This window comes from Chelmon rostratus, chromosome 4 (assembly GCF_017976325.1).
Source record: "Chelmon rostratus isolate fCheRos1 chromosome 4, fCheRos1.pri, whole genome shotgun sequence".
Taxonomy (NCBI): domain Eukaryota; kingdom Metazoa; phylum Chordata; class Actinopteri; order Chaetodontiformes; family Chaetodontidae; genus Chelmon; species Chelmon rostratus.
Window position 1 is genome coordinate 10,405,888 of NC_055661.1, and position 9,290 is coordinate 10,415,177.

The following is a 9,290-nucleotide window of genomic DNA, read 5'->3' on the forward strand; positions in this document are numbered from 1 at the left end:
CATACAATTACAGAATAGCTAACGCGTTGACATTCTGTATTTTTATTTTGAAAGGCTGTTCCGGTTTCGCTCCAGCTCGCCTGTGGAGGTTTGACGCGCTGTTTTCCGGATGGGAGCCTCGCCTGACAGCCTCACACAGCGCTGTCAGAGCGCTCCCATCAGCTGGACGGTCACACAGGCTTCAGGCCTCTTGCCGAGACACAGTGTCAAGCTTAATTACTGTTGTTGATACCCGCGTTGTTAAGTTTAAAGAGAAAGGTGAGTGTGATGATTCCAGTTTGTGACCAGTGAGGCAGAGGACAGTCAGGACCAAATGGTAGAGAAGCCAGTCCTCAGAAGTTACAGTACATCCATTGTTTGGAATTAAAAATAATCTTGACCCATTGAAAAAGTCCAGGTGATACTGTTTCGTCTACAAGTGGATTTTTATTGAGGTCACTCTGTTTACAATTTCACAGTAGAGGAGTGCTGAATTTCTGCACAGCTCCAGTCTATTGTTAACCTTCTAAGAATAGCAGTCAAGTGGACAGTAACTCATTACAAGTAGGCTAATGCTTTTGCTTTAAATGAGGCAGCCTACATTTTTTATGTAGCAGCAGTCACACCTTCTCTGAGATCATTCAGAAATCAGTAAAAGGCATACTGTACTTATAGCTTTTGAAAAATTAAACATCACAGTGTGCAGTGATGCTGTAACAAGACAGTTGTAAAGATATACATTTAAATTTCCTTTGAGGCTCTTTTCCCTTGTATTGATCTGTCTGAGAGTGCTCTTCGAAAGGAAACATGGTCGCCACTCTGCAGAGCATCACTTTGCAGATTCCTTAGTTGCTCTGTTGCTATACTCACTGCTCTCTGTAAAGGCCAAATAGATCTTCAATCATATTATGCACCCATGCATACTGTACCTGCACCTTTGCTTACTGACACTGACAAAACATGACAGCGCAAAGTGAAATGTTCCCATTTACATTCAGCACAACTGTGCTTATCTGTCCAAACCACACAGAGATAAACGTGCATAACCCGTGCTGTCGAATCAATTAATCAGTCAACCAATCAGCTCAGCCAAAAGCTGTCCACAGATACAAACGTGATTGGTTAATGTTCATATTTACAGAAGACCCTTTGATCTCTTTTTCACTCTTGTGAAAGGAGAGAAATGTTTGCTGCTTCAGGACAAAATTTGATTCTTTATCACTAACTGAGAAACACATTGTGACCATCACTGTTACTGCTGTCAGTACACTGACAAATAATGCACGACAAAAGTGGCTATTCATTGTCTTAATATATTCTGAAATTCACTTTTATGGATCCTGAGACTGCACATTGAGAACTATTGCCATAATAATGCAACTTGCATGAAGTCATTCTGTGCTGCCTTAAAAATAAGATGTTCTCGGCCACTGGTATTTACGTTATTATGCTGAACTTAACCAATGTTTCCCAAGTACCCCTTTTGAGATCAGCAATATGGATCTTTCTCAAAAACACAGAACAGTAAAGAAAAGTTGGGAGTGGCATTGGTGGTTCAGGGTTTACACAGCCAAGCAGGTGTAGAGAGACCGTCCTGTTAAGCGATGGTGAATTCAATTTCATCCATCTCTTCCTCTGTGTCCTCCATGATCTCCGCTGCTCTTTCAGCCCTCGCTCTCTCACTGGCTGGGATGTAGTTGTCCTCAATGAAGCCGTCATCATCCTCCTCGCTCACAGGAGGCAAAGAGTGAGGGTTTACTGCATGACCCCCACGCATGGCAAATCCCACCTCCAGGCCTAGAAACACAAGAGGGCCAACGATCATTTAACTTTAAGTCCAATATGTCATTTTCACGGACGGCAGGGTCGGTAGTTGAAAAACTCCACCCCATAGGAGACTGAAAGCTGTTGTCTGTGATGTTAAACTCATGTACAGCCTGACGCTGCTTTACAGTAACTGATAAACTGGATTTGTGTGGTCAGATGGAGAAATTAAAGATTATTGTTTAATCAGCTCACAAGCAGAAAGTCTGTCTTTAAGAAATTCAGCATTGAGGCTGTCACATTTTCTATATTTTTTTTAAATTTTCTGAGTTGTAGTTATGGAGATTGTAGTTTTAGCATGAAATACCATGCCATAAACCATAAAGAATTATTGTTCTTGATGTTAGTCACACCCTTGCTTTGTCTGGCTGCCATGTGGTGCTCTGCAGCTGCTGCATATTCAGTTTATCAGCAGCAAATAGCAGCAAAAACAACAAGCTGAAAGACACTAAAATGCTCCATAAGCCTACGGGGAACTGACAAGAGTCAGACAAACATTTTCTGCTCATCACAACAGTCATTTGATTGTTAATATAAAATGCCATTTAGCATAACTAACTAGCATAACTTTTCTGGATATTTTAATTTTTTTCTGCATTCTAATACTGATTCCAGGTGTAATCCTGGTCATATCTCTGTAAAACATCAAATGCATCACCTCTAGTGAAACCAAGGGAAAGGGGTTTAGAAAAATACAGTGTGCCACACATAGCAGCATGTTTACGTACTGCACAAAGAAAATAAAAGTTTGCAATATTAAGGAATGTTTCATTGGGAAAACAACAAACCTGACGGGTCGCAGTGGCTAACTGTGTCTGTCTCGCTCAGCCGTGTGTGCCTGTAGCTGGCCAGGTAACGCCGAATCACCTGGCATTTGGCCAGAAGGGCGATGAGAATGGAGATAGAGATGGTTGTGGCCAGAACGGCCACCAGGAACTCCCAGTTGTGAGAGGTGTATTTGGCTCCCTGGTTTGTCAAAGTGTCTGCAAGAGAGGAAAATGAATGACATCCTACATAGTCTGTTGCGAGTGTGACACTCTCCTGGTTTCATATCATAGACTTGTGTTTTCATCCATGTCATTGTAGAACATACCTAACTACCCAAACCTTTAATCCTCTATCACTCATTTTAAATTTGGACTAAATGTGATCTATTCTGATGATAAAAGAATTGTTTCTGGGGATTTTTACTTTAAATCTTACCGTTTTGTGTTGCTGTTGGTGTCGCTGTAATGAGTGAGCCATTTGATGTTAGTTCCATCTGGCTTTGCTCTTGATCGATTATGCAGTCTCTTATGGGGTGTGATTTCTCCTGTGTGCCTCAATTTGCCTCTTGTTGGATGAGACCATTAACTCTAGCATGAAGCCATGGGTCATGGGTGTGTATCACACATAGGTCGGTCAAAGAACAGTTTTTGTGTGAGTGTCCAGCAGACACTTGAAGTCCTGTAACTGAAGCTGGAGGGGAGGGTTTGATTCCTTCGCCAGCCGGTGTTCAGCAAAGTGCAAAGCTGGTTAGTCTTGTATTGTCCTCGGCAGGCAGAATAGAAATGGGATCTGTGGGAAATGTTGCAGGGCGAGCATCTCCCCAGATGAGGGAGGTAGTTGTCTGGAAGTTCTCTGTTGACCAGGAGGGAGTTAAACCTTCAGAGCTCCACTAGGTGGCAAGGTTGAGTGACAGGGACTCCTCGGCTCAGTGACTAGTGGAAGGTAGCAGCAGTGTTATCATCATGCCTTTGAGGTGAAATGTGAGCCAGCAACCTCTTGATGCAGTCAAATGAGGCTTTAAGAGAGAGACAATGTGAAAGTAATAGAGAATTAAATTAGTATTCTACACACTTGCCTTCAAAAGCATCGTACAGAAAGAAAAAAACAATGAGCTTTTTCAGTTATGTAGAAAATCAGGAAACTACACTGCCCCAATATCCCACAAGCATAATGGCTTTGAATTCTTTTGGACTCTTTGTGCCAGCAAATGCATATTTAATAACTGAGTCAAAAAAGAAAAAGAAAAAGAACATGAACGATCTAATGACCTAAATATTTCACTTAGTATGTATGAAGAGTGAGAGTCTCATCATAAAAGTGAGACGCTGCCTGGATCCCTTCAATCCACAAGTCATAATTGAGTACAAGCTGTCAGGAGCTCAGGGGGATATCATCCACAACAGGAAAAGTGTGTCGCAAACAGGAAGTCCCACGCACTGTAGGACCTTCCTCTGTATGTCTAGCCGACACAAACCACTGGTAAAATCACTAGTGTGTGTGTGTGTGTGTGTGTGTGTGTGTGTGTGTGTGTCTACATATGCGTCATAGCTTCCCACAATACAGGCTCTACATACCTAACGATTCTCAAAGGACAATGAAATTTGTATCTTTTCAACATTATAGGAAATACACTCACTCACTGAACTCGCATTAGATGAGAAGATCATTGTAAGCTGGAGCCAGTAGCTGGTTAGCTTAGCTTAGCACAAAGATACAGGGCTCTGAAAGATAAAACTCCCCTACCAGCACCTGTACAGCTAAGCCTGTGCTAAGCTAAGCTAACTTTAGCTAACTGCTAGCTCTAAATTTATATTTACCGTACAGACATGAGAGTGGTGTTGATCTTCTCATGTAACTCTCCAATACAAAGCAAATATTAATATAAAGTGTATTTCCCATAATATGGACTCATCCTTTAATTATAATAATAAATAAAACAATATCAGATTCAAGCGTTGGCTTGCTGTGCTCTGTGTGAGCTGACCACAGACACATGCTCTGAACACTAATAAAAGCCTGCCATGCACAGAAACGTGTGTTCCCGAGAGAGAGGACCTTTGTGTACAGCTATTTGCAAATTTGCCAGATATTTGCATGCACGAGTCTGCAGGTTGGCTGTCTGTGTTTACAGCAGAGCTGCGAAGACAAGGTCACTGTGCACTAACTGCAGTTTATATTTAACATGCCTTGCTAGCACCTGTATTTTGTGATGTTTTTGTTTGATGTATTGTTTATTGTAAGATGTTCAAGGTCATGGTTTTGAAGGACATATTATTTTCAGCTTTTTTCATGCCTCCCCTTTCACTGATCATTTTCGCTGAACACCATCTAAATGCTACACCCAATAGAAAAGGCTGTTCGTTAGCTGCGCTAATGTAAAATCCAGTAAACGTAACTGCAGAACTTATTAAAAGAGTGTGTTGGGTCCACAAATCTGAGTTAAAGGAACAGGCTTTTAGAAAGATGCTTTTTTGCGGCAATTTAGATGAAAAGATTGACACCACTGTTGTTGTTATTGTTGTTGTTGTTGTTGTTGTTGTGTAAATGCCACAACCAGGAAACGGTTAGCGTAGCTTAGCACAAAGTCTGGAAAGGGGTAAATGGCCACCGTGGCTCCATGCAAAGGCAAGAATTCTGTCAAACTCAAAATCAAATGGTAAAAACACTTCTCTGCTAGTTGCCTGGCAACAAGACAGGAAGTTACTGGGCCAAGCCAAGAAATAGTTCAACACATAACAGTCCATAAAACCACAGCTTGTCATTTTTACACTTTATTTACTGTTTGTATTAAGCGAACAACATGTAACATAATTAGTGAGCTTTAGAAGTGGTGGTAAGCTTATCGTTAGACAGAGCCATGCTAGCTGTTTCCCCCTGCTTCCAGCCATTGTGCTAAGCTAGCTGCTTTCTGTAACTTTGTATTTACAGTACAGACATGAGTGTGGTATGACCTCCTCATTTAACTCTCAGCAAACAAACACAGCAAACACAATAGCAAACAACAATATTTAACTGTATAACCATATATAACCTAAAATGTTAAACTATTCTTTGAATATGAAACAGTGAACTGGTGAATTAGTTCAAAATATTGCAGTTTATAACCTGATGTCATTCTAATGTATCTTTGTAAATCACAAATGTGATTGTTCACACTGAATTACTTTTACCTACTTAATTTGGAGTGGGAACGAGAAGGGATTAGCCTGATCTTTCTGTTAAAATATGCCTACATGTTTTGACAATTTGACATTTTGTTTGTCATTGATTTAAATCTAGCAGTTGGATAAATTGAGATATAAACTGAAACCACTGGGCTGCAATTCTGTTTGATCCATAGGTACAAGTCATTTAAAATCTCATCCACATTATCTTCCATTTTCCAGAATGTGGTTGTAGCATTCTGCTGCAGTCCACATCAAGATTTGTGTGTCTCTCTCCCTCTCATTCTCAGCTCTGAGGTGATTTTTCACAAGGAGAGAGGTCCGGCTGCTTAGCACCGGCCATTAGGCCTCTTCCTTTTCGTACTCTACGGCTATTCTCTTCAGCAGTGTTGGCTGTAAACACACCGGCAGGGCTGCCTTTATCTCTTCCTGTTCTGTCCTCACACAGGCGAAGCACAACAAAATATACACACCAAGCAGCGCAGGACCAGCAGTTAGAGGAGAGAAGCCTAGGAGCGAGAAATCTATGTGTGTCAGATGTAATAGTGCTTTTTGAGCTCTGCTGTTTGTGTTTGTGTGTGATCGTGCATGTGTAAGAGGCCACATTTGCATCTTTGTCTGCAATAATCTGTGTTTGAATATTATTTTCATAGAGAAGAGTCAGTTTTTCTTAGTCATTCTTTGTTTCCGTGCCCCAAATCGTGAGTCGAGTGTCAGTTTATAGACACTAATGATGGCCAGAGGGTGTAAAGTGCTCTGTCATCAAACTGAATTAAACATCAAAATTATGTTCTGCTCATGGAGTGCAATCACATTCGTTTGAACAGACAAATTAACTGTGAACCACTTTATGCTTTAAAATTTGATTAAACTAGTTGAGGTGTCAATTTATGCAGCAGTGGAAAAATAAGTACATTTACTCAAGTCCTGTGCTGAGGTGTTTGAGTACTCCACTTTATGCAAGTTACATGTCATTTATTCATTCATTCACATTTACTTCGCTACATTGACAGCTACAGTTACTAGTTACTTTTAAACCACCAACAACAGTTTTTTTCTTCATAACATCTCAGATGGTTTGAGGGCCAAAAGGTCCGATATTTCACCAATACAATTTTATGTAGCAGAACCTTCCTTCCTTCTTCCTGTCTACGGTGGCCAACAAGGACAAACAAAACAAAAAGCCCAAAACATTTCCATTGGGAGAAACATGCTTCCACTGCGTTTTCTGGAAATACAGCACTTCTCTGTAGTATTTATTTTTAGAGTTTGTGTGTTTTACGCTTTGAATCGTTTGTGTATTTGCATCGCCATTGCTTTTAACGTATGTATGCTGCAGCACTCTTTTCATTTGCAGCATGCTTCGTTGTCGTTGTTGTATTTGTTTTGGGTTTTCGTGTGTGTTTTTGAGCTGGCATCGTTTCTGACGCTGCAGTGCATTTCCCCTAATGGTGTTGTCTTGGGCTTTTGCAGCGTGTTTGCCCTTGTCGGCCACCGTACCTGCCCCATCAGTCATCTTACAACCCCTTAGATTTCTTGTGGCCCATTTGAGGATGCTGGAAGCCACACAACTAAACTATCAAACTCTGTGTAATGTACTTAAAGCTCCACCTTCACCAACTACAACAAAGGCTATGTTCACATTGATGCATAAGTATTAACAATCTAATAATGTAATTAATAATACTATATTTGTACAATTTATCAAGTACTTTCACTTGAATAGAAGTTTGAATGGCAAGGTATTTTCACTTATTGTTATATTCACACTTTTACATAAATCAAATCACATGAATCATACTTGACTGAGCAAACATCTCTCTCTCTCTCTCTTTAACTAAGACAGCCATGGTTATTCATAGATCACAGAAAATCAAAGAGCCGTCCTTCAGTTGACCCTTGGACCCCAACAATCCACAGAGCAACATGCAGCAAGCCTCCCTCTTTCCGTCTTATCCCGCTGCCAAGATCTGTATTTTTGCCTTGCTTTGAAAATGTGTGGAGGAGTCAGGCTGAGCCATTGTTTGTCAAGAATAATGGCATAAGGTCTGATAATGCAGTGAGTTTTAAAAAGCAGCTGGCTGAGGTATTGTTTATGAGCATGATTATTTAACTCACACACTGTAAACCAAGCTGACAGAGCCTGTGTAAAATGTGAAATTCACATCTGTGAATAATGATTAACCTGTCATTGCTTTTTTCCTCCCGTGCTCTTAATTGTTGAAGGTCATAATAGCTCAAGCGAATGTTTGGTTTTTGCCTTCTGTATTAATGGCAGTGTCAACAGAGAAACCACAGGGACACATGAGTAAAATCTCACCTTAGTAACACTAGGCTAATAAAACAATCTGCACCATAACCACAAAATGTGATATTTGATATTTAAAGACTAGCTTTAACACCGGTTTCCTTTATTAAGTCAATGCTGTGGATCCGAACATGCGCTTCTTAGAACGTGAAAGGACAATAAACAAGTGAGCTGCTAATGGTGTGTTACTGTTTGGGGTGAAAACAGCAAGTGGCCAACATGCAGCAGGTGCAGGAAATGGTTTGACCACCAGCTCATTGAAATCACTTTGGCTTTTCTGTATTGAAACGAATACAGCACTGAATAACACTGATGTAGAGCAATTTCTATGGTGATTTCTGTTGATTTTCTGGCAATGCCTTCCTCTGTGTGTCCTCCTTTCTGGTCAAAACCAGAAGTAAACTAATGACTATATCAGAATTTGTTTTTAACCCATTTTCAACACACATTTTTAAGCACATTCTGATGACTACATGATTTGGCAATTATTGCAGTATCACTTTACAAGATAAGCTACAGCCCAACCAACAGGCAAGCCAAGGCAGTCATACGATCATTGCAACACAGTGTGGACGAGACTGTCAAAGCTCCCACTTTCTTCCATCTTACCTGGTCACCTGTCAGTGGAGTTTCCTCTGGCTTCACCTGCTGTCGTCCGCTCTCACGTTTCACATCAGCCTTAACTACATTTTCTTTTGGTCATCTGTAAAATGGAGAAATGTTGTGCAAAGGTTGACCGAGGTGTGCTCTGTAGGTGCTTCCCAGAAGGACAAGTTAATGGGTAACTTTGTAACTAAGGTGTGCTCCCTCCCTCCTACTGTTGCGTCTGTCTGTCCAATGGCACGGCAGACCTGGTCAGAGGCAATGCTGTCACTCAGCTGTGCCAAACCAGGAAGAGGTAAAACATGGCTTATGAACAGTGTGACACATTTCAAACTGTAACTACCAGTGTGCATTTGAGTAAAAAATGGAAGAAGCAAGTCAAACCTGCTTTTTTGCAAATATATGTTTCTGTTAGTGTGGCTGTGGTTCCAGCATTAATCAAGTAATCTTGTTTGATATCTGCTCTGTGTGTCATCTGCCTCTTCTTGTAGTGTGGGTAGGTGTAGTTTATTATTCCTGCCAGGCACCACGCCTTGCTTTGTTTATCTAAAATATAAACCCTTTTCTCAGCCTTTTTCAGATGAGGGAGGAAATCAGACAAGATACACTCTGTGGAGACGAGGAGTTTTGTTTATTTAAGACGT

At 40.8% G+C, this 9,290-nt stretch overlaps 1 protein-coding gene across 1 annotated transcript; it reads right to left on the reverse strand.

The window, feature by feature from the left end:
* Positions 1–421: 421 nt before the first annotated feature.
* Positions 422–8,814, reverse strand: c4h1orf210 (chromosome 4 C1orf210 homolog). Its single transcript, XM_041935939.1, has 4 exons — positions 8,653–8,814; positions 3,007–3,586; positions 2,592–2,786; positions 422–1,776 (listed from the first exon to the last, which is right to left on the reverse strand). Exons 2-4 carry the CDS (start codon positions 3,062–3,064, stop codon positions 1,577–1,579), a joined length of 453 nt encoding a protein of 150 aa, XP_041791873.1. The 5' UTR covers positions 3,065–3,586; positions 8,653–8,814; the 3' UTR covers positions 422–1,576.
* Positions 8,815–9,290: the final 476 nt, after the last annotated feature.

What these genes read in the sequence shown, in the direction of transcription:
- c4h1orf210 (XM_041935939.1), bottom strand. Translation starts at nt 3,064, where the DNA reads ATGGAACTAACATCAAATGGCTCACTCATTACAGCGACACCAACAGCA. An exon ending in ACCAACAGCAACACAAAACG is followed by an intron (nt 2,787 to 3,006) that starts GTAAGATTTAAA and finishes CCTCTCTTGCAG; the next exon opens with ACACTTTGACAAACCAGGGA. An exon ending in TAGCCACTGCGACCCGTCAG is followed by an intron (nt 1,777 to 2,591) that starts GTTTGTTGTTTT and finishes TTGTGTTTCTAG; the next exon opens with GCCTGGAGGTGGGATTTGCC.